General features: G+C 39.3%; 1 protein-coding gene across 4 annotated transcripts in view; it reads right to left on the reverse strand.

Annotated features, from left to right (window-relative positions):
- ST6GALNAC3 (ST6 N-acetylgalactosaminide alpha-2,6-sialyltransferase 3) overlaps positions 1 to 26,232 on the reverse strand; it is a 570,510-nt gene that overhangs the window by 311,591 nt on the left and 232,687 nt on the right. For all 4 annotated transcript variants that reach the window (XM_029227562.1, XM_029227565.1, XM_029227564.1 and 1 more), the window contains exon 2: positions 13,093 to 13,287. In XM_029227562.1, the coding sequence (XP_029083395.1) occupies positions 13,093 to 13,287 (195 nt within the window). The remainder of the gene's footprint in view (positions 1 to 13,092; positions 13,288 to 26,232) is intronic.

The following is a 26,232-nucleotide window of genomic DNA, read 5'->3' on the forward strand; positions in this document are numbered from 1 at the left end:
TTTCTCCACACCCTCTCCAGCATTTATTGTTTCTAGATTTTTTGATGATGGCCATTCTGACCGTTGTGAGATGATATCTCATTGTAGTTTTGATTTGCATTTCTCTAATGATTAATGATGTTGAGCATTCTTTCATGTGTTTATTGGCATTCTGTATATCTTCTTTGGAGAAATGTCTATTTAGGTCTTCTGCCCATTTTTGGATTGGGTTGTTTGTTTTTTTGTTATTGAGCTGCATGAGCTGCTTGTAGATTTTGGAGATTAATCCTTTGTCAGTTGCTTCATTTGCAAATATTTTCTCCCATTCTGAGGGTTGTCTTTTGGTCTTGATTATGGTTTCCTTTGCTGTGCAAAAGCTTTGAAGTTTCATTAGGTCCCATTTGTTTATTTTTGTTTTTATTTCCATTACTCTAGGAGGTGGGTCAGAAAGGATCTTGCTGTGATTTATGTCATAGAGTCTTCTGCCTATGTTTTCCTCTAAGAGTTGGATAGTTTCTGGCCTTACATTTAGGTCTTTAATCCATTTTGAGCTTATTTTTGTGTATGGTGTTAGGGAGTGATCTAATCTCATACTTTTACATGTACCTGTCCAGTTTTCCCAGCACCATTTATTGAAGAGACTGACCTTTCTCCACTGTACATTCCTGCCACCTTTATCAAAGATAAGGTGTCCATATGTGCGTGGGTTTATCTCTGGGCTTTCTATCCTGTTCCATTGATCTATCTTTCTGTTTTTGTGCCAGTACCATACTGTCTTGATTACTGTAGCTTTGTAGTATAGTCATAACAGGATATTTAAATAAAAGTACTTCTGTCTCAAGGGTTTTGGGAGAAATAACAAAGACCAGAAAAATATAACATTTGTACACAGTATTTCCACATACTAAAACTATAGGCAAAATAACCTATACAGGACATTTTGAAATTATCAAAGTGCTTCAGTGAGCATTTGCCTATCTCTGGCATATATAAGAAATGTGGAAGAGGCATTTTTTGAGGAGAAAAGTAGTCCCTCTCTTTAGCCTCAAGTTTCATAAGCCTTTCCAGAGCAGAGATGTGATTACATAAATGGTAGCTATTATTACAAGAGACAGTATGTGTGGTGGTCAAGAGCAGGAACTTTGGAGCCAGGGTATTAAGTCTCAGCAACTCCACCTTAACCTTTCTATGCCCCTGTTTCCTCATCTGAAAAATGGGATGATAATAATACCTACTTATTAGGGTTATTATGAGGCTTAAATAAATTAGTATATGTAAAGCATTTAGAACAATGTCTGGCACATAGTAAGCACTACATGTGTTGGCTTATTATCACCATCATCATCACTATTATTGATAGCTAAGTGTCCTCAATCCAACAAATATTATTAAACTTTATTAGAAAGAGTTATTGGCAAAATACAATACCATATGGAATGACCAAAAAGTTGTTTAGTTTGTACCTTTTCTTCCCAGAAATTCCACAAATAATTTACATTGCCAAAAAAGTGGTTTGCTGTACAACAAAAGAAACTGCTGAAGTGTATGAGTACAGCTAAGAGGAATTTAAAAGCTCACACTGACTTCCACATGTATTCTTGGGGGAATCTTTGAAGGACTTGTATTTCATAAGCTTTTTGAGGAGAAGGCAGGAATTATTTCTATAATACTTATTTTTTTCCCTGAAAGTATGTTGTATTCAGTATAGAAAATTAAAACACTGATGTATTCGCAATGCATTTGTCTTATACATCCCTTCCCTATGGAGCTGGACTAGTATATATTTCAAACTATTTTCAACCACTCAGTCTGTGTCTTCCTCCATCTCAGTTAATGGCAATCCCAGCCTTCCAGATAGATACACAGGTCAAAAACCCAAATCCATTTTTTACAATAACTTTTTTATTTTAGAACAGTTTTAGATTTACAGGAAATAAGAGGGCAATACAGAGTTCCCATATACCCCACATCCAGTTATCCCTATTATCAAAATCGTATTTTGGTATTATACATCCGTTATAATGAATGAAACAATACTGGTAAATTACTATTAACTAAAGTCCATACTTGATTGAGATTTCCTTAGTTTTGACCTAATGCCCTTTTTCTGTTCCAAGATCCCATCCAGGATACCACGTTACAGTTAGTAGACATATCTTCTTAGGATCCTCATGGCTCTGGAAGTTTCTCAGACTTTCCTTGTTTTTTCTCTGGTGTTTTTCTCATTAGTCAGGGGTTATGGGTTTGGGGGAAGAAGACTACAGAGGCAAACTGCCATTTTCATCACATCTTCCTAAGGGAACATACTACCAACATGATTTATCGCTATTGATGTTGACCTGGACCACCTGGCTAAGGTAGAGTCTGTCAAGTTTCTCCACTGTAAAATTACTTTTTTTCCCATTTCCATGTTGTACTCTGGAAGGAAGTCACTATAAGCAAGCCACAAAGGAGTAAAAGAATACTCACTTCTAAAAGTACTCCAAACAATATACCTATCTAGACATTTTAAATTCTATTTTTTTTGATAACAGAAACAGCTGTTTCACAGATAGATCTGTGTTTCACAGATAGATATTGCTTAAAAAATAAAGTATTTAATTCTAGTAATTTGTTCTAGTAATAAGTGCAATATGTGCTCATTGCATAAAACCTGGAAAACATGTTTAAGCAAATGGTCACCTAAAATGTACCACCCAGACATAGACCACTACAGTTAATATTTCGAGGTATCGTCTCCAAAACTTCTTTCTATGTCTACATATAAAGAGTTAAAATAATCCTCTGCATATACTACTCTATCTTGCTTATTACCATTTAACATTAAGAAAAATTGTTCTGTAGTTTTAGACAGAGTGGTCTCGTCTTTACAATTCCCAAGCCTAGCAAAGTGCCCAGCATGTAGTGGCTTCAGCAAGTGTGATCCAATGAGCTTTCTGACTTGAATGAATGAAGCCTCCATGAAACCATTTAATGTAATTTGCTGACCAAGGCGTTCTCAGTCTCTTCCTTTGCCTCACAAGATAACCAAAGTCACAGGCATAGCATCACCAATTTGGGGCCTTGGAAAATGAGTTAGATTACTGAAATAGTATGTTGTCTGTAAGGACTAAAAGATAATAGTGTGTGAGGCACTTTGTTATAAAGCAGAAACTAACACACCATTGTAAAGCAATTATACCCCAATAAAGATGTTTAAAAAAAATAAAAATAAAAGACCCCCCCAAAAAAAAAAAAATAGTGTGTGAGGTGTTTAAACACACAGGCCTATGATCCCTTATCCCAAATCCTTTTGACTAGGTATATTTTGGAATTCAGAATTTTCAGTTGAGGAGGATGATAGAGCAAATGTTCAGTATATTATGAAACACCACAATTGGGCATAGGGAAACACATCATAGTCAAACAGTCATATTTTTTTATAGCAAAGCATGTGAATAATCACAATAAATAGACCATTTCCTTGTGTGTTGTAATTTCTAACAGTGCATTCTAAGAATCCCTTGTGTCTGGGTTCTGGGAACACCCTCTAGAGGAGTCCCAATTCCTTTAGCCCCAGTTTATTACCAGCTAGGGACCAAATTTTTGGTTGATTTCTCAGCTTGCAGAGTTCCTAGAAAGTGCAAGCAGTAAAATTCAAATTGTAAAACCACTAGGGTACAGGTCTGGCATTTTGAAGTTCCAGGGACAATTTTTTGTTATCTAAAGACCAAAGATATAAATAAGCTTCCTGGGCTTCCCTGGTGGCGCAGTGGTTGAGAGTCCGCCTGCCGATGCAGGGGACACGGGTTCGTGCCCCAGTCTGGGAGGATCCCACATGCCGCGGAGCGGCTGGGCCCGTGAGCCACGGCCGCTGAGCCTGCGCGTCCGGAGCCTGTGCTCCGCAGCGGAAGAGGCCACAACAGTGAAAAGCCCGCGTACCGCAAAAAATAATAATAAATAAATAAATAAATAAGCTTCGTTATCTGTTTTCTGTGCCAGTTTTCATGATTTCTTTCCTAGCCCAACCTTTCACTTGGGGAAAGCTTGTAAAAGCCCAGCTTTAGGACGGGGGAGGGGGTTTTCTCACTCTCTGCCTTTGCTGGACCCAGGTCTTGCCCTCTAACCTGTAGGGTGGATATAACCCATCTCCTCAGTCACTGATACTGATAAACTCCCAGGAAACCACACCATCAGTCTTCAGGCTTATACCTCTCTTTCCATTCCTTCTCAGTTTCTGGTGCCTGACGATTTCCCTCCTTTCTAGCAAAGCCAGCTGGGCATTAAATAATATATCCTATTTTATCCAGCATGTCCTGGTGTTGCAGCAGAATTGTCAGGTTATCTCAGGCCACCATATTGCCAGACCAGAACTCTTAATTTCATTTTCCTTTTAAATAATATGTTTGTTAAATACTTTATAATATTCTATTAGCCAGATTATTCAATTAACTAGATATACCTCTTCCAAAGCCTTACGGAATAATATTTAATATAGGAGCTATATAGTTACTCTTGAAATAAAAAATTCTTTAATGAATATTTTTCTTTTGTAAGTAAGCCTTTGTAAGCCTACTCTGGAAAATGAGAAATCACAATTTGATGCCATCTACTTAGTGACAAATTATCTTCCAGGTATTGAATACAATCGTTTAGTTGAAATTACTTGAATGTTCACTATTCTTAACAGCAACAGAATAAATCTGTTATGCTGAAATGTCAATGCCCTGTAGGTGGCATTGTTCCGGGATACTTGTAATCAAACCAAACCTATCTCTTTCTCTTCCTTAGTGAACCCCAAGCTTAATTTTTCTTTAAAGCGGAGCTCATTGCTGAGCCTTAGCACATTGTCTGGAACTGAACGAGGACTTATTCAATATTTGGTGGCTGAACGGCTACTTGATGAATGGTTTTGTGCTAGTCACTCCGTCAGGCTATTAGCTGGAACTTGAGAAAAGATGAACAAACACTCTTACCATTGGGGCCCCAGTTCTATTATCTTTTTCAACTTTCAAGTCAGGGTGGTCTTTGTAGGTACTCTGTTTTGTTTTTCTTTGCTTGTCACACATGAGGTAATTTGATATTTGAATTTCTAATACGCCCCTTTCAAGAGTGTTAACATACAACTGGCAAATGAGCATTTTTCTATCTAAGGTTGGATAATGAATAAAATCCCCTTATATCTTCCTGGGGAACCAATTACTACGTTGAAAACCATGATAACACCAGATCTGTCATCAATAACAGATGTGATTTGTAAAGTAAAAATCAGTCTGTTTTGACTGATGATGTCTCATGGCAACAAGGAAGATTTCTTCGGAATAAACATCATAAAACTATATGACTAATCTGTTGAGTAAGACTAGAAATTCAGTAAGCAATGAGTCTTACCGGGTCACTTTCTGGCTTTATAACCTTGGGAAATTGTGACCTTCACATTCCTACCTCAAAAGGACAAGCTAATTTCCTAAACATATGTCCCTGAGCAGGGAGATATAGAGGGCGCATCTCTGCAGACACCTGAGCCAACTGATGAACTGACGGGTATGTCTTCTCATACTCGGCCTCCCAGCACGTTTGAAGCATGGATTTGGAAAGATAACTCCTCACATCCTCCAGGCAGCACCTTGTTTAAAGATGAGATTCAGAATGTTTGGTTGCTGTTGCTGTCAAATAACTATAATATGTAATGTATATATATATAGATCAGCTATGATTCTTGTGGTTGCAGATGACCAAAACATAATCGAAACATGCAGACATGAAAGAGAGCGATTTACTGGCTTCTACAGTCAAACCACAGAGGTGGGTAGGCTGACTTCAAGAATGGCTGGTCTAGCACTAGAGTACGGTCCAGGCCCTTGCTTGAGCTCTGCAACTGGTTTCTGCTTCTCTCAACGTCTTGGTCTCATTCTCTCCAGGGAACACAGCCACTGACACCCAGAGAATCAAATCTCCACAGCTCTACCACTAAAAAGAAAAGAGGGCCTTTCTCACAGCATTACACAGAAAAACAATAAACTCTGGGAAGGGTTCAGAATGGCTCATCTCGGGCCATATGTCCACCCCTTGACCCATCACGAGATTGGTCAATCACTGGCCTGAATCTTCTGCTCACCCCTGTAGTCAGAAGGGAAGGGATTGTTTCTGTAATAAAGGGACAGTGGCGAGCAATAAAAGGCACTATATATACTTAACCAGATAATTATATTTATTAACCATTTTATGATATAATATAGTGTATATGTATATAGTCTCTGTATGTTTGTATTTGAGAAAGTGTAAATTGTCCTGTGAGCATGTGTGCATGTATATATTGCATGCATGTATGTGCATACGGATCTATTTTCTGTATATTTTACATAGTGGTTCATGACTATGGATGGATACATACATTGTACATATGCATTACTGTTTTGCAAGTAAGAGTGTAGTTTTTCCTTTTCCAGGGATCCCATTCACATCCCCAGATCATAATTACCCAGTGAATGTATCCTCTACCTTCTATCCCCTAGAGTAAATTGCATTCCAGGCAGATTGCCCTACTTACTGCCCCCACAGGTGTCTGATTTCTTTCTCTGGAAAGTCAGAGGATCACGCAGGCCTATGGCGGTGCCTCAGGGGCCCCTTGAACATGGGGTGCCACGTCCTTGTCAGCGGTACACAAAATGAAGCATTATTAGAAGTGACCTCGTATACGGTTTTCGTGGCATCAGGATCAAGGTAAGAGCACTCCAAGACCGGGTAACCAACCAAACAATCTGGGGAACTGGAAGATAAAAACTAAGGGTAATGGAACCAGAGAGAGGTGAAAAATGAGTCAACAGAGAGTGAGGCAGTGGTGATTCCTACTGCAGACGTTAGTTGACTATGGCTAAGTGTAGCGCTCTTGGCCTACTTGGGAGTGGTAGGAGCCGAAGGAAAATGGCCAGCGCAAAACTTTCGCTCTTCTCTTCAACTCTACTTTCCCTTCTCTCTCAGTCCCATCAAATCCTTACGCTATGCACATGGCTCACCTCTCCCACAAAAGCCTTCTGGAATTATCACCCACAGCAGTGTCCGTCCCTCTCATTTGGCAGTGGAGCTTAGACTGCCTTGAGATCTGGCCACTGTTTGGGAGCTGCTCTTTCACAACCAGATTGAGAAACATAATCTTGTCTCCACTCAATAAGTACACTCCCTCATGCTTAGGAAAAAGATAAATTTATCTTCAAAATGACGAAACCAATATGCCCTTGCCAAGGAAGTAATCTTTGCTATATTTTAATTTAGTTGTTTCCTTTCCTATAACAAGCCAATAGTTGAAAGTTATTTTGCTTTACGATTACACAAATGGAATGTTCAGATTTTAGTTAACAATTAAATTAATCAGTTTTAAATTTTTGGAACATATATTTGCATATAATTGCTCTCAATATACTTATGTAAAATCCAAAGTCTGTATTCCCAAATACAGAAAACCTATTCATGTCAGCTTTAGTTACATGTGTACATTTATTTGAATGTGTGGAGTGTGTGCTTTTACTTCCAAGAAAGTCAGCTCCGTTTCTTAATTGTCGCTATAACTACAATTCGGGAAATGCTATTGCAACATCAATGTGTTATGCACGTCTTTAATTAGGCTAGTGTGGCCTGTCTGTCACAGCAACTGATCCTAAGTATTCTTATTTAGTCTACTTGAAGCTTTAAAATGTTCTCTTTTTATAAGAGACATATTTCGGCCTCATTAAATTGTTAAGCAAAGCAATATAAGCCCTACAACTTGATTGCTATGTTCTAGAAATCCTGTGTTTCTTCACTTAGCACATCTTTAGCACCATCTGAAAGAGCACTCTGCCCCAAGTACCTGAAATCCTCTGCAGCTCTAATATGTTAGGGCTCTCTTATCAGATGGAGACACCTGCCACCCCCCTGATCGCCAGGAAGATCTGGCTGTGGCATCCTATGGAACTCCAGAGCTTGATTCTCTTATCTAGTAGTTAATGCAAACAAGTTGCAGGTTGCTTGCTCTGAGCAATGTCTCACACCAGGTCACCACAAAAGAGTTAACACAATGACTGATTCCACGGTTTGGAAATTACAGATAGAATCTAGCCTAAAGTTCATTTCCTTCTCTTTCCTCAAAACCTGACATGATCTCAGCTGGGAGAAACAATCATTACCTGGAACCAAGCCCTGCGGTACTTTGGTCTTTTATACCTTTTTTCTGCCGCAATTAATTTAAAATGAATCGTTAAAACTTGCATTAAGGAGAAAGCAGAGTTCTGTGGTTTTTTTTGAAACACATATAGATGTTATATGCTTTTTACCATGTCCGAGGTCAAAGGATAATACAGTAACTGCCATAAAGCTATAGGGGGATTCTCTCAAATTCAGTCCTGTTAAAATGGAAGGCTGCATTATTAACCAGTAGTGACATGAGAGGGCAAGTATGAACAGCTAGCAGGTCAGGGATTAAAGCAGGGGTGGGACACAGGGGAAGTATAGGACCTATTGCAAAATCTAAATCTTTCCCGGTCCCAGCTTCAGCATGGCACTACCTCCTGGTGGCGGTCAGCTCAAACGTAAGTACTGAAGAGGAATTCTGGGTTCTGTGGCCAGCAGGGACTTTCAGCATTTCAGCACTCACCGAGTTAGTTGGCACTCATTTTGTTTCCCTGCTTCTCAAGACTTCTCCCCCAAATATAAGAACTTTAGTCTATACTGGTTAGGAAAGGGAAGGGGGACAGGGCAAAAACTGGGAGCCAATCACCAACTTTATATTATATTATATATAATATGTATTATATATTATATATAGACTGTCATTATTGTGGTGGGATGGGTATTTTATTTCTTTCAATTTAACTCTTCTAGATTAGTCCTCATAGTTTTCACTGCATATTCCTTTTTATGGATCTGGACCAGAAAAAAAATACTCCAACCATATGAAATATAACTGAGTCCATCTATTTATCTCTCCTGTGTTCTTTGTACATTTACTTCTTGTACTTCCTTTGGGAGCAGACCATTCAAAAACTAGGTGAATTGATAAAATGAAGCCGAGCTTGAACTGGGTATAATTTACTATATGGGAGGCCTTCACGACACACTGTCAGATCCATGAGACTGCTTATACTTCTGCTTGTGCCAAGCCAAAGGGACCGGAACTCATCTCATCTTTGGTTTTTTATTTTATTATTTTTTTAATTTTTTTTATTTTTCACTTACTATTTCTTTTTTTTTTTAACATCTTTATTGGAGTATAATTGCTTTACAATGGTGTGTTTTTAAAGATAACAAGAGAAGCAAATTTTGCTCCCAAGCAACTCAGCTCTCCAGTGTCCGTGAAATCTTCAACCTAATCCTGCCACTCCCACGCCCCATCTTTTTTTAGACAGTAGTGGAGAGACATTCTTTCTTGTAAACATTTCCACTCATAAAATTTTTGTCTAGTGGCAGCAATGTCTGATCCAGCTAAAGCACTGGGCCATAAAACCATCATCAACAATGATCATGTTTGCAGATGCTCTAAGTCTGGAAGTCATTGCTGGCATGTCTCTGTGTTTAAAAAAATTCTTGGACTTCTGGTGGTTTCTAGAAAGCATGTGCTTTCTTCTGAGAAATTTCTGAAAAACCCTCAAGGACCAAGATTTTCAAATAAATAGATTATCTTGGTTACCACTTGACTCAGCTCAGCCATAGCTATTGACCCTTCTCTGGATTAGAATAGAGTGAATAGGCACACAGGAGTGTGTAGTTATCTTTGAAGCAAAATTTGAGGGCCACTATTATAGCTATTTGCCCCAGAACATCAAACCCACCACTTATCATTTTTGCTATATTACTTTGGCTCTTGAAGATTTTTCATTCTGAGTCTAATAGTCTAATACAATTATCTCTGGCAAGGCCTGCGCTTGAAGCCATTATTTGGTGAGGACTAATGCACAGAGAATTTGGGCTAAGAGTAGAGCACAGACATGGGGGTGGGAAAGGTAGAATTTTGAGAAGGAAAGATGAAATCAACAAGGGTCACCAAAATTTGTTTTCCTCCCAATTTAGCCTAGAACTATCTGAGTTTGGAGGGAAATCTGTCATTCTTTTGGAGTGTTATACATTTTTTTTCAACTTCCATGCAAAATTTTCTGCTTATTACCTGTACTAATGTCACAGCCTGGGGCCTCCCTTTCTATCATGCATAGACTAGAGGAATAAGTTAGCTGTATATCTGCTAGTTTTTACATAAAATGAAATTGCCTATTTCAAATATTTTTAGTTTATTTTAGATAGGTTACTATCCCATTGCTTTTTTTAGTTAAATGTTTCTTGCTGTTAAAGTAGATGAAAACGCTTTGTGTGATTCCAGTCAATAAATATCCTACATGGGCTCAGAATGTATTTTTAATTTTTTATTATAAAATAGAGAAAAGTGCATACAACATGAATGCATATTTAATAAATATTCAGAATGTGAACCCCCATGTAACCTCCAGCTGGATCAAGAGATAGAATGTTGCTGATATCTCAGAAACTCGCACTAATCACAAACCACACATTTCTCTCAGAGGTAACTGCTCTTCTCACTTACGTGATATCTAATTCCCTTGCTCTTTTTTTTTCCTTTTTAGTTTTACCTCCTATACATTTCCCTAAACAACATCGTTTAGTTTTGTCTCTTCCTGTGATCAATAAATTGAATCACACTGTTTGTATTCTCTCATTTTTTGCATCTTTTGCTCAAAATTATGTTTGTCTAAGATTCATACGTATTATCACATATGGCTGCAATTTCCTCATTTCCAACGATGTGTGGTATTCCAGTGTATGTAGCACAATTTTAACCATTCTCCTACTGAGAGACATGTGGTTGCTTCCAGGTTCTAGCTGTTATGAATAATGCTGCTACACACGTCATCCACGCCTCCCACTGCATGTGCTCATGCATGTCTCTAGTGAATATACGGATGACTGGAAATGCTGGGACATAGGGTACGCAGATCTTCAGCTTTAATCGATAATGGGAAGTTGTTTTTTCCAAAGTGCTTGTTCCCCCGCTAATATATGAGTTTCTATTGTTCCACATCATCACCAACACTTGGTATTGTTGGTTTCTTGACGTTCTGCCAACCTGACATTTAGTGTACATTTACCTCCTTGTGCTGTTTTCTTCCTTCTCATCGTGGTTTTAATTTGCAAAACTCTGATTTCTAATGAGATTGGGAACTCCTTCATATGTTTACTTTCTGAATCCAGATCCTTTAAAATTTAAAGTCTGGCACTCTAGACTTTGGTATTTTGGTGTTGTTCACACTGAGCATTTCATGTCATAACTGGTAAGTACTGGGACAGCAAAAGAAACTCATTCATTGAACATCAATTTGGAACTGGGCACCTCATGCACTTTGTCCTATTTAATCCTTGTAATAACTTGCTAGTTGACCTTGTTTTTGTAAGTGTGAGAACTAGCACTCAAAATCATGCCTGTGTGCCTCTGTAGTCTAAAAACTCTTTCCAGTAATCATGTTCCCTCTCAAGAAATTACCTCCACATGATCAAAATAATGATCAATATCCCGTAGTAAAGTCATTGTATTAAAAATTATACCAAAAGAATTTCAAAGGTGGCTGGTTAATATGTCTAATTAAATAACTGCAGCCCTAGGTCGGTTTTCCCCTTAGCACTACAAAATCCAGCCTATTAACATTTAAACAAATGAAAGGCTCTTTTTGGTGGGATTTCCCTCATGAAAGTAATCCGTGAGACAATTCAGTCACATGTTTCATTTTCTACCCATGACAGGCACTTGTGAAATGATTAACACAATCCAGTAGAGTTATAGGATATTAAACGACAGCCAGAAATAAAAGTAGCAAAAGACAAGAGTGAAACAAACTATTCTCTAAGAGATACATTTTTATATAGGTAATCAATTTATTAGGACACTCAACAAATTCAAGCAGTAGACACTTTTAAAAAAATTAATTCAAAGCCAATTAAAGGATAAACATCAAGGCTCCTAAAAATTTATGTTATTAATGGTGCCTTGTTTTTTTTTAACTATAAAGGTCTAATAAAAAGCTTGTAAATCCTGCAGATATAGAAACAATTTTCAAAGAATCAAACTAACCAGAAGCAATGACTCAGGCGTGAAATTGCCTACAAAAGGGTCTGGACCAAGCCAGTTTTCAACATCCCTCCCTGATGCTAAGAATAACTCTTGGGATGGGAGTAGCATTCTGTGGGTAACTCTCCTCTCTCGTATCTTTGCAAAAATGACCTTTCAACGGGATCTGATCCAAAACTCTTCCCAGTGATGTAGACACACTAATGACTTGTACCTTTGTCACCAACAACTTCCAACAGGCTTGGACTTGGCATCGATGAATATTAACCTCACATTCATCCCACTCCATTGAAACAAATGGTGAAAACAATTTTATTAATCACTTCTATACACTTCATACATTTTGTGAGGTCCATTTTATTTCTACTTCGCTCCATGACACAAATCCTTGCTTGCAAAAGTGCTGGCACAGTGTATACTTTCTACTTGTCAATATACCTCCATCCTCTTCTGTACCATCAATTGGCTACAAAGATTTAGAGGTTCAGTGATTATAGGATTTGAATGATTTTAACCCCTTTAAATTTGGAAACTCTTTAAACCCCATTTTCTCTGCAGCCACTGAGAATTTTTAAATCAGCTTGGCCTTTTCTAGCTCCAGGTCTAAGGATTACAGAGTTTTAAAGAGTATAAATGCTTCTCTGCAGTTCTACAAAGAGCCATCCCCAACCAGTTGACCTCCAAGAAATAAAGCCAGCCAGTTCTCCAGCTGGTCACTGCTGATCAGAGTTTCTAAATGGAAAGATATGTATGTTATGCCACAAACCACCAGGAAAACATGTAATTGCTTCCTCAACTCCACATGAAGCCAGTGAATCAGAAGATTTGATGTAGGAGGGGCAGCAGACTTTAGACGTGTGTCAGTAAATGTCTAAGAAGGAGAAAACAGAAAATGTCAGGGACCCAAAGAAGCTCACTGGGGCAGAGAGTAATGAGTTCATTGAGTTCATTGATTGCAAGCCACCTTGCTCCTAAAGAAAAGCTGTTACCATGGATACCCTCAAACCCTATGTAACCTTCTGAGGTCTTACCTCTTGCGTCCTCACATTTATGTATCCATAGTGAGTTCGAAGGGGCCGCCTGTATGTATAGGAGAATGGTATCCATTTTGCACCAGGTTGTCCGAAGCAGTTTAGTAGCAATGGAAAATTCACTTCATTCACAAGGCGCACAACCAGCAGGAAGAGGAACGCTGCTATGAAGCTCACTGCAATCACAGACCTTCTCTACAAAACAGTCAAAAAGAAAAGAAGAATGAATGACTTTCAGTCAAAAGCAGTCTCTGAGAGGTGCTTCCTCTCCCTTTCTCTTTCAAAGGGATCAAAGGACTTTGTCATTTAGGATATTTCACTTGGAGATAGAATATAATCATTTGGTGACCAGGCTGCCCTAGTGTGCTGAGCCTCTGAGAACAAACAGTAGATTTTTTGGATTATCTTTCCATCCCATTCCAGTCCCTTCTTACCTTCCTACCTTCCTTGGTGACTCCTATGCAGTTTTCAAAACCCAAGTCAGACATTCCCAGCTACAGGAAGCCTTTCCTAACTGCTCAATTCCCTCCCCACCATTATCCCCTCAGCCCCAACCTATCTACCCTAATAGAGGTAAGAAGTCCCGCCACTCCAATACTTTGAAGGCACTTCTACTGTTGTGCATTTTTCATGGTATAATTCCTTATGTGACTTTTCCTGCATGTAATTTTGAGTTCCTGGAGAACTGGGGCATACTGTGCCATACTTCTCTGTGTATCCTAGGTCCTTAACACAGTACCTTACATACTGTAGGCACCCAACAAACACCTGAGTGAATGAATAAATGGATTTTCACATTCTTATAGACCCAGTCTCCTTACAAATCATATTCCACTTCTTTACCTAGCAACCTCTACAGGAAGGAAACTTTGTGCTATATGATACGCAAAGGATTCAAAAAGTAACAATAAGAGTAGGAAAAAAAAATCCACGTCAAGCAGCATAACAACATCCCCTAAACATGTTGTTATCAAACCAGAGTAGGAGCAACTGCATCTGACTGCCATGGGAAAGGAGAGATGTATTTGAGACTGAGCTTGATAAAATTCATGCATTTTAATCAATAGAGATGTGTGATCAGAGCTTTCTAGGAAGAGGAAACAGAGTAAGGAGGCAAGAAAACATGACGTTATTCATAGCCACATAGCACTTTGTTTTACTGGGACACAGAGAAGAAGAAAAAGCTGAAAATACAAATGATAACTTTATGGACTGTCTCAGATACCAAGCTGAGAAGTCTCTACTGAATTTGTTAGTTGATGGAAAGCAGAAGGAGATGTTTGTTTGTTTAATTTTTGAAATGTGAATGTTTTAAGTTATAATCAAACGCCAGTGTGTAAGGTGCTTTGGAGCAGGGAGAAACCAAAGATAGGCAGCACTAGTTAGGAGAGCATCCCAATTGGCGAGGAGGGATGGAAATGAGAGCAGTGGCAGGGAGTGTAAAAAGGTGAGAAAAGACATGAGAAACTCAATTTAGGTGGGAGACAGAGAACTTGGCTACAAGATTGGATAGAAGTGGCAGATAGAAAATTCAGAGATGCCTGAGATTTTGAGTCCAGGTAACTTCAATAATACTGATCATATCAGGAGAAACCAGGGTGGTTAGGGCAGAATTGATTTAAGAGAGTAAGAAGACGAAGCCCTTGGCTTTCTAAGTCCTACTTTTCAAGGACTGATGGATCATCGGGACGGAGCCATCAAGGGGTCAGGCAGAAAGTCAAGTCTAGAGCAAGAAGAAAGAGCAGAGCTGAGGGCAGATGTCAGGAACAACTCAGCCTTGTCTCCAGGGTCACCCTGGAGACATGTAACCGAAAGCGGGGGTCCGGCTGCTTGCTGCTCAAAAGCCAGTACTAAAGAGGCAAGGTTGATGGAAAGGAAAGTTTGCTTTTTTTGGGTGCCAGCACCGCAGGGGAGGGTGGACGCCTGACCAAAGGCTGAGTGGCCCCCGCACTGACAACCAGTGGTCAAGAGCTTTTAAAGATGGGGGGGTGTCTATCAGCTCTGTCATCTTGAAATTAGTCATGTGGCGGTCTGATCAGCATCATCTTGATTGTGTTAGGGACAGTTAGTCTGAAGTTCCAGGGTCGGTTGGTTCCTATTTCTTTGAAGCCAATTCTCATAATTGTGGCAGCTTATGTCATGGCTACAGTCTTGTCATCACGTAGTTAACTTCTTCCACCTGGTGGGGATTTCAGTATCTATGAGACAGCTCACAGGATACGGCTCAGAATGTTATCTATAGCCCTTAAGGAGGAGCTAAAGGTCCTCAACTAGGCTTACTGACTAAACTATTATTATTTAGTCTTGCTGGACTGTTTTCCTTTGCTTCTGCATTTTCTCACTTCTCTGATTAAACTTATTCTCTGGCTAAAGTTTTTCCACAGACAAAAGGCAGGCGGAGGACATGGGTTGGTGGGGGGGACCACAGGGTCCCACTCCATTTCAAAGACACAGTGAAGTATTCCTTCCTGAAGTTGGGCTTCGCCCCTGATTCTTCTTCAAACTTAAGGGGAACTAAGTAACTTTCTGGGAATGGGTGCTGTTGTGTTTTTAGCTCGCCACTTCCTGGTGGAATTGGCTTCCTTTTACTCGTCACAGAATGTCCCAAAGGAGAAAAGAAACCCAAAGGTGGCCCCTGTATCCTCCCCGGTCAGAGTCTCCGTCAGGGCAGCAGAGCAAGGCCACAAAGTCAGACACACCTAAAAGAAGTCTTTGCTCTTGTTCAGCTCCTGTGATGTGTAAAAGCCCATCCATCCCCCTGTCCAGCCAGCCCAATCTTCCAATCACCTGAAAGTCCCTTGAGTTCTGCCTCCTCAAAACCCCTCATCTCACCAGTAACTACCACAGCCTTACCTCATTTAACTTTCTAATCATGAAAACCTGTTTTAATTTGCTCCTCTGTGGAATCACTATGTCCACAACATCGCAATGTGTCAAGGTAACAGCTTAAATGAGGTGACGGATCTTACAAGTTGAAAGGGACATAGACCAGAACAGATGGCTAAATAAAAGCAAAGGGGCCAGTCACCCATTAAGTAAACTGGTAAGAACCTTTTTTACGGGTAGATTGTTGCAAAACAGCAGCTTGCTTTGAAGGAGACCCAGATGGGATTTGTGCCTTTGTCTATTCCAGAGCTCAGCATGGCTCTCTGCTTCTCTCAGCTGCCGCATTGCATTGCACGGCTGAGGGTCTGCGGACCAAAGCATGGAGGGCCTTTCTGAATTCACTGATCTCACATAGCAACACATACATAATGCACCCATGAGAGGAAAATAAATCAGCCCTTTTGACAGAAACTTCAAAATGGAATTAAATCACACTTGTAAAAGCCCGCTCCCCAAGCAATCCGTGTCTGCCTCCCATGTTCTGTCAAAGGGAACCAAGTAATGAGCAGAGAGCAGACGAGGGGAGCAAACGGGGAGTGGAAGCCAGACACCGACTCCTCTGTGCTGAGCCTGGATCACAGTCTGCAGTGGGCAGATGGGCTCTTTTCACAGCTCCGGCTTCCAGCCCCATTTCTGTTGCATTGTCTGAACCCGATTCTTTGCCTTTCTTTATATTTCCATATTCTTGTTTAACATGAACGCATTCCCATAGTGCTGATATAAAACCACCCTGAAATTTCACTAGAAGAGGTCTAATGTCAAGCACATTCTGGACACAAGGACAACGGGACTCAACATGAAGTACATTCTTCTAGTAGTCACTTCTGCCAGATCATGACTTTGAGCTTCAACAACTACAATGAAAACCATGGATGAGGCTACTCACAATCTACAGACACCAGAATGCAGTGAGAATGTGTGTGTCTCTGTGTAGGGATGTGGGAGTTGGGGAAGTAACAAAATACCAATATCCATGATATACGTGAATATATTCACTCCTTCAAGGTGCAACTGCTCATTGAGTCCACATTCTGTGTAGACTTGGCAAGGTGCTGAAAAACAGAAATAAAACCATAAAAGACAGACAGACAGACCATGCTTCCAAAGAGTCACAGTTCAGTGCACCTGGCAAGTAAACAGAAAATTATAATACCACATATCAAATGGGGTGATGGAGGTATGCACAGGGCACTGTGGCAGTCCAGAGGAAGACGGGGGAGAGCCGTGCCTGGGACAATTCAAAGAATGCTTGTCTGAGGAGGGGATGTTCAAATGCAGTCCTCAAGAACAAGAAGGAGTTAGGCAAGTGGAGATGGGAAAGCCATGCCAGGCGGAGGGAACAGCACAAAGACACAGGAGTTTTTGAAAGGCCTTAATTTGGTCAGAAACATGCAAGTCATCTGATAAGTAATGGGAGATATGCTGGGAAGTGGACAAGGTTCAAATCATAACAAAAATAATAAGCCAAATGCATTGTCAGATGCATTTATCTGTCCCATCTACCTTACATTAGGATAACGAAAGGATAAATACATCAAAATGCTGTTTTATAACTCTAAAATATTCTTCACTTTCCAATCAAATGTATCAATCACTTCATTTTATTCTGAACTGCCATTTAACGCACCACACCTTGTTTCCAGGTGTTTGAATTAAGTTTATCGCATCTGCTGCTTGTTCTTTTAACTGTTTTGAGTCTATCAACAGTCAGCAAATTAGACTCTACTTGTTTACACATGTGTTCTACGTCTAACGATTTGTTTATGGATGTGATCACTGCTGCCTTTATTGAGGTAATCAGAGCATCCCCTAGATTCAACAACCAACAATTAGGTAAGAGAAAGCAACAGTAAGTACTTGTCAAGTTTATAATGCATAAGATTCAGTTCAACAAACTTTTCGTACTGCAGAAAACAGACATAAATTTAATAAGGCATTGCCCTAAGATCAGACATGTGAACATTAAATGATATAACAGGTGGAAAAAGCAAAGCACAGTTTTAGGCACATAGTGAGCACTCAAAGCTGGAAGGTGTCACGATTATGATATAACCACTAATTGTGAGATCCTTGGTGGACATCAGCCAGTGGTGAGCATTGGCCAGCCCGTGGGAACAACGATAAGAACTGAGAGAGATCTTATTCTTAAATATTCCAAGCACCTGCAAACACTTGAACTATTCAGTACTACTCATCCACACAAGCTCTGAGAGAATGTCACTGTGCCCAAATAGATCTGATGAATTGCTTTAGGGAAAGCTTTCTCCTTCTTTTGGGCAAGTCTGAAGGGGCCTTTAACAGCTGAGACATTTAGAATTTAATCCCCTCTGTGCTGCAAAAATATGCATAAAAAATGTGGCATTCCAGTTGCTCGCTCTTTAGAGTAGGATATCAGACTTTATAGCAGAAATACCTATTGCAAAATAAAACCCACAGAGAATTCATGATTTAGGGAGAAAACAATTGCCGAGATTTGGACCTAGCAATTTTGCAACCTTTATTAAATTTGTATGTTTTTATTCTTTTTACCACAGACTTTAACCACAGAATAAATTCTTTAACTTTTAGGTTAGTCGGTTGCTAGATTTTTGGCTTCTTTTTCGTAAATGATAAACAACAGTACAAAGGCGTATTTTTCTACTTAAATCGTATTATTTAATGACTGAATTAGTTGCTTACATGGTAAAATGGTGCACTTTTGTCCATATGCTGTCATTTACTCAATAATAAATATGAAAGCACAGCGCCAACTGTATTATTTATACCGTTACTCAGTAACCTCACACATTGATAGGACCCTACTCATTGCTTATTTGTGACCTGATCAAATATAATTTCTTTTCCCATATAAAAAGTTGTGCCACTGGCCAAGCTCCAAATCTGGTTCTCCCTGAATACAACAAAGCTTCATCCCATTTGCACAAGGATGAATTATCAAAGCTCAGAGTACATACATAAAATCCTTCATTTGTTTCACTTTATTTATTGAATCAACAAACTGGATCCTGCTTGCAAAACTATGGTGAACTCTGGGGGAAATCTCACTCATTTGTTGGGGGGATAAGAAAAGGAGGGTAAAAAAAGGTGGACAATTCTAGACTGCTGGAGTCCACACAGGAGCTTACCAAGGGCAGCCTTAGGCAGCAAAGCTGGTAATAGAATCTTAGAGGCCATCAAGAAGAGTAGTGAGTGTCAAAAACAAGGTCAACATGGGAGAATGAGTGGCATTTCAGAATCCAGGAGGCTGATGAAGAAAATGTGATAGGTAAAAGCAATACATTTTGAGAGCAGGCTTTGAAGAAGGCAGAGGAAGTGAAGCTAGAGAGACAGGAAGGGATCTGGTTATAGGAAGTTATATAACATGCCAGAGTCTGGACTTTTCTGCAGAATACAAAGAAGGGGTCTAAGTGTGGGATAGAGAGGGTCAGATCTGATCAAGGAAAGCTCACTCTGGAGGTGGTGTAGTCAATGAATGGAGAGGCAGGAAAGACCCTTCAGGAAAGATAATGACAAAAGCCAACAATGGACTACTTCTTCAGATATCACTAATGGACATTGAATTCTCAATATGAAAACTGCAATTATTACTTTCAGAGACTGGCTTTTCTTTTCCTAGTAGGGCCAGTGGGAATAAAGTCCAGATATAGCAGATACGGATGAATAACCATCATAGACTTAAGAGAAGATAATATTTAATGAGCGTTATTAGTTGGAGAAATATTTCTGTAATCCCTACTTTCCAGATGAAGAAATAGAGATATGAAGAGGTTGAGTAACTTGCCCAAGGTCACAGAGCAAGAAAATAGTAAAGACAGGTACTGAACGCAGATATTCTGACTCCAGAGTCTATGTTTTACTGTATGAATTAACTAAGTTGTTAATTGTTACTCATACCAACAGGAACACTCTTACAGGATTGGTTCAGAAATTTTAAAAACTGGTACTAGCCATTAGCAGATTCTGTAATACATTTTGTCAATAAGCAAAATACCTAATTCATATGGAAAATTAAGAGGCTGATCTGAAGCATAGCAATTATATTATTTCAAAATCAGTAATTTGTGGAAAAATTTAACTCTGGCTCTATTCCCAGTATTAAAAAAAAACAACTACAGGGTACCATTGATTAGCACTAAGGGAAAATAAAGCAATTATTCTTCCACTTCTGCTGGAGAATACTAGGTACTCTTTGTCAATTAATAGTATGGAGCCTTAATTCAGGCAGTTTATAGGAACCAACATGACAGAATGGGTATGTCTTTTTTTCTCAGCTCCACAATTCTATAATCTTTTTATTCAGTGAAGATGCAGCCAAACAGCAAAATGTTGATGGTTTCTTTAAATAAATACATGCATAAATGTATAAATAAATAAAATTAAAATGAATTTTTTACAGTAGTAGAACATCTTCAATATGGTGATCTACTTTAAGAATTTGGAGCCATACTTGTATATTAATGCATATATGTGGAATCTAGAAAAATGGTACAGGTGAACCAGTTTGCAAGGCAGAAATAGAGACACAGGTGTAGAGAACAAACGTATGGACACCAAGAGGAGAAAACGGGGGGGGGTGGGAGGTGGTGGAGGTGGAGGGGATGAACTGGGAGATTGGGATTGACATGTATACACTGATGTGTATAAAACAGATAACTAATAAGAACCTTCTGTATAAGAAATAAATAAATTAAATTAAATTTAAAAAATAAAAAAGAATTCGGAGCCACATCACACATCACCTTCAGACAGTCCAGTTCAGACTGGGTACAGCCCAGTAAGAATTACAAATGCAATAAACAAAAGCCAAAGCAATAGAGTTCTCATGGGCACCTCCATTGTCATAAATTATTCTGTTCAAAACTCTAGTCCTAGATAAAAATTACAGATAGCCAAAACTTCTTCAGGGATTTTTTTTCCCCCAAAGGAGACTCCTTATAGCTGCAAACACTAGAGAAGTTCAAGTTAATGTGAACATTCTGAGTGTCAGATGGCACGATAAGAGGTCACACTGAACTTTCTAACACATTTTAAAACCTAATGAAACATGTCAATGAGTTTTCAATATGCCTGCACATTTTCCTTCTTTTATTTGAGGAGGGAATTAGGTTTCCTGACCCATTTCGACTTTTAAACTGCTACAGTACCAAATGAAAAAAATCATGGCTACATTCACTGAGTTTGTCTATTTTGTAAAATTATATAAAACCAGTTTTATATCATTTTGCTTCTTCATCTTTATCGTATTGCTTCAGCATATATCCTTTCACATAGCAGAAAAAAATGAAAGTTCTTCAGAACCACAAGATAGAGCTGAAGAAAGATATTGAATATGAAAAATGAAGGACCCCGCAAGCAGTCTCTCAGTGTGGCTGTACAGATAGACACAGAGAAATTTAATCCAAAAGACTGGTTCTCATGATGAGAACCTCAGAGACTGGGGCAGATGAACCTGAAGTTATCTTTTCTACTTTTTTCATTAAATCCTTGTACTTATGGGAAGAAATATGTTCCAGTCCACCTGTTGCCCTCTCCCTGTCCCCTGTCATTCTGTTGAGGGAAGAGAGGGGCTAACTAACCATGGGCAATGAAGATAATTAGGTCATCAGACCAGGTGCTTTTGTTTTATTCTCAGCCAACTTATAGTCTTCATTGGCCTTACTTGGTTTCTATGAACATCTGCTTGGCATCTTTTACTCTTAAAAAGATGAGTTTGTCTTTTAGAATCCAATTCTTACTTTGTGTTTAGGACACAGAAGTGGAGCATAAGGATAAATTCTGGTGGTCGTAATGTCATTAGGGAGGGAGTCCTGCCCAGAAGCATCACGATAATGATGAGAATGACAATGATGAGGACGATGACGATGACACCGAGTTTTCTTACCATGTCACATGAATCTATGTGACATTACACTATAAAACACTTACCTTTTAAGTAGTTTCAGGCCTACCACCTCACACGATTCTCCACATAGCCAGTGAAGTAAGAAGGGATGGTTGGATGCTTGAAAGCCTCATCTCCCATTTCTCCTTTCATGCCCTCCGTGTTTCTACCCGGACTTCTCACCATGCTCCAACGGCCCTTGGCTACCCAGTTCCTGTGACTTTGTCAAGGCTGCTCCGCACTGGTGCCCTGCTGTTTTCTACCATCCCCATCTCTACAAGTTCAAATATAACTCAGCTTAAATAGTGTAGCCCCCCTAAAGTCCTCTATTTCTCCCTGGCTTCCAGTTCATGGATAAGGGTAGGGTGGGGGTGGTGGGTAGTGAAAGAAGATAGAAGAAAAAGATAAAGAGGAATGCAGAGGGAGGAAGGGAGAGAGGGAACAATTCCTCTATAATTTTCTTTATAAAAATTCCTTGAGGACGTGAACAAAGGCTGAGAAACATCTCTCATACAGACAGCTTCAAACACAGTGTCTTGAACTTAAAAGACATTCAGTAAATATTTGTGGAAGAAAGGAAACAATAAAGGGGAGAAAGAAGAAAGGATGGAGGGATTCAAAGTTATTCTCTTCTAAATATAAGCAGTAAATCATCCAAAAAGTTTTAGTTTAGGATCATTAGGAAAAATGTTTTTCTATGAGGGGAAAACCCACAAATTGTTCCTTTCTTTCTTCTTCTTAATTCACCTCACTTGGAGATTTCTGTGTAGATTTGATGTGAGTGTGGAGGGGAGGTCGGGGAGGAGGGTTAGGAGGGGGAATATAAAGTGAAGTGGGAAGAATTTGAGTCTTTGTTAAACCGGACTTTTCGCTGAGCACTGCTTTGAAGTTCCTCATAGAACTCTCAGATCTGCTTAGAGCAACATCATTTATAAAGCACATCATGAGAAGACTTACAAGAATTCACATTGTTTAGAAAACCAACTCTTGTCTGAGGAGAACGCTTAAAGCTAGAATTCTGCATCATGGAATGAAAAGTGCATAAAAGAAGGATTGCCTGTCCTTCTAATAAGGACAATGGCCCATTTTCTGAGAGAAGGAGCTTGCAACTGTTTGCTGTGTGCTCAACAAGTTATCAGGTATTGTGCCAGAAGCTTTATAGGGATGAAATTAGATTCTCACCAGCAGCCTATCTGTAGACTCAGGGTGGTCAAGTTACACTAAATGAGCCAATATAGGTATCCTTGGGCACATTGTTTAACCTGTTTGCGCTTCTGTTTTCTTACTTAAAATTGGAGAAAAAATCGTACCTGCCTAATATGATTGTTAAAGGTTTAAATGAGTTACTACATATGAAGGGCCTTACAGTACTGCCGGGAAAATGGAAAGTGCTCAGCACATGTTAGCTTTTACTGTTAGAGTATTTCATCAGATCTAAGACACCATCAATTGTCCATCACACCGTTACTCTAAATATGATAAGAAAGGAAAACAAGGGGGGGAGTCTAAGTTGTCTCTGCAAAAAGCTGACACCAAAATGCTATTCCCTTAAAGTCAGAATATTCTAAAAATAGAGCTGCCATCCAGAAAGGCACAGCAAGAAGAGAGAAAGGAAAAATAATCCCCCCTGAGAACTTGAACCACAGTCAGATACTCATGCAGGTTTTTGATACAAGTTCACACTACCAGTGTGATTCAAGGTAAAAGTCAGTAAATAATTCAATTTAAAGTGGTCTCTGGATGGTAGTATCCCCAGGTGACCATCTGAAACAACACAAATCCTATCTGGAAGAATTAAACTTCGTTGTAGGCAAATAGCAGCTGCAAGGTATTGTGTATAAGACACACCTCCTTCTCAGATATGTGAAAAAATAGAAAAACATTTTTAAATACATGAAATGTGGTGGTATTATTGTAGTTGTCATGGTTATCGTTGTCATCATCATCATTCTAGGGAACAAAGAGAATCAGGAACGGAGCCTGGACTATTTTAAACACCTGTCCCTCACCCTAAAACCTAAAGGAAGTGTAACCACAAATCCATGAAGAGAGGATGACAGAGTCCTGGAGTTTCCCAGGACACTGGAATTCACCAATGTAAAAACCCTCTGGGTTTTTTTTTTCTTCTTGTCAAGACTGCACAAGTTAAAAAAACAACAAACCCCCTTTTTTTGAAAATAGTTAGACTACCCTTCACACACATTCATATGGACCCCATCCCCATGCGAGACATCAACTGCTGCACCTCCCAGCGCCTCTTTAAAGAATCCTCTTACAGGTCAAAGTTGAACCTTGGCTGAGGAGCGCATACATATTAAACAGTCTTTCGCTGAACACAAGTACAGTTTTGCCAGGGCACAGGTCTCATGATGATAATAAGTAGTATTGTGCCAAAAACACTTGAATTTCTAAGTAAGACAGTTTTCCTATTAATTCTGGATTTGACATTCGACTGTAATTTGAATTGCTCATGAAACATAAAGCATATGAGTTTATTACTTAGAGTCTCCTGTGCTAAAATAGCAAAGGCAGAAAGATCTCCCCTGTTACGCACAAGGTCTGCCATCAGTGAGGCTTGGATTTTTTTTTTTTTTTTATCATAACCAGATCAGTCAGTGCCACATTTCCAATAGCCAACTAGCCACCGCTATTTGGATGTCTGAGGCAACTCAAATTCAATAGTAATAGTCCAAATCGAAACTAATGATATCCTCTACCCGCAACCCTCTCCTCCTCACCTCTGAGTGTGCCTCTGAGTAGCTACCACTAGTTACTTTGGAGCCCCAATAATTAAAATCTCAACTTTGCTTAGTATGACATGGGGCATCTTAATTTTCTTTCTCCCTGTTCCTCATCTATAAAATCATAGAGTCATTATGAAAATTAAATAATGAGGTAACACATAAAGGACCAAGCTTAGGACCGAGCACATAGCAGGCAATCAATGATCATTGATTTCCTTCTCTTCTCCACATGTTGGTTCCCCTGCACAAGCTATCCTTCCTTCATGGAATGTCTTCTTCTTTCCCTTCTCTGTCAGAAAACTGCTACTTATTCTTTAAGATCAAACTCAAAGATCATCTCTTCTGAAATGATCCTGACTCTCCACGAAGACTTTAGAGCACTTTTTTCTGAAGCATAATTCACAACACGTGATAATTATTTGATTACCAGTCAACCTTCATCATTCAACCAAATTCTGCAAACACATGGCATACCATGCCTCCACATTCTCTCCAGACAGACATTACTAATCAACCATAGTACCATTTCTCTCCAAGTGAGGATGCAAATTCAGAACACTTTCAACACAATGCTCCAGTCAGTAGTGATGCTAATAAATGCAACCTGATATATTTACCTCTGTGGCACAAAACAGTTAGCAACTAAAGGCCAGAGGCTATACCTTGATAAGTCTATAACCCATGTGACCACAGATAAGACTGTTATCCTCTCTAGGTCTCAATTTCCTCATCTGTATGATAGAATGTTTTTAGGACCCTAGCTGGCTCTCAAGTCTAATGACACTATAATCATGACCAGGAACCCTGATTGGTCGTAGCTGATGTCACTTCGAGGAAGCTTTGCAGCACAGCTCTGTACATAGCCCCCACTCTAGGTCCAGGCCCATTTTTTATCACAGAGTTACGCATGCCTTCAGACACTTGAAAATTGAACCTGGTGTCTACGTAATTGAAATAGAAATGGAATGAGAATTTGTGATCTCTCAACTTGTTAGACAGCAGCTGACACTTACCAAAGCCTACCTGATTGCAGCAATTTTGCACCTGCTAAGTTTGCAGCAAAAGAGATCATTCCTTTTTAATCCTTGTCTGAAAAGAAGCTTCCATATACTTTCACCCAGTTATACAGAATAGGATCAGGTTCAGTCTTTCATATGCATATGGACACTGATGGCTTAACACCCCTAGTCAAACCACTTCCACTGGGCCCTGACACTCACAATAGGAATTTTAAATGTCCACTGAGTTATTTTGTTGAAAACCTGATATCAAAGCAAAGAGAGTCTGAACATTTTCAATTCTACATATATTTATTAAAACAAGAAAAAAACACAAAGCTGTTCCTGTATCTTATATGTGACTGCATAAAGATGAGGTTTCTCTGGAGATTGTTACTTCTGTAAACACAAATATTCAGATTTATTCAGTAAACATTATCATAAAAATATACACAAAGGTAGTTCCAGGAAAAGAATTACCAATAAATAGTTGTGAAGAAACAAAGGTCACTTTCCCAAATTTAGAAACAGATTCAGTTGATGGGAGGTAAGCTTGTGCTAGATCTTCATATTTTAACTAAACTCTCAGCACTGGTGCCCAAGACCCAGCCTAGGCGGGTATTCTTTTGCA

Source organism: Monodon monoceros, unplaced genomic scaffold (genome assembly GCF_005190385.1).
Source record: "Monodon monoceros isolate NGI ecotype Baffin Bay Population unplaced genomic scaffold, NGI_Narwhal_1 Super_Scaffold_18, whole genome shotgun sequence".
Taxonomy (NCBI): domain Eukaryota; kingdom Metazoa; phylum Chordata; class Mammalia; order Artiodactyla; family Monodontidae; genus Monodon; species Monodon monoceros.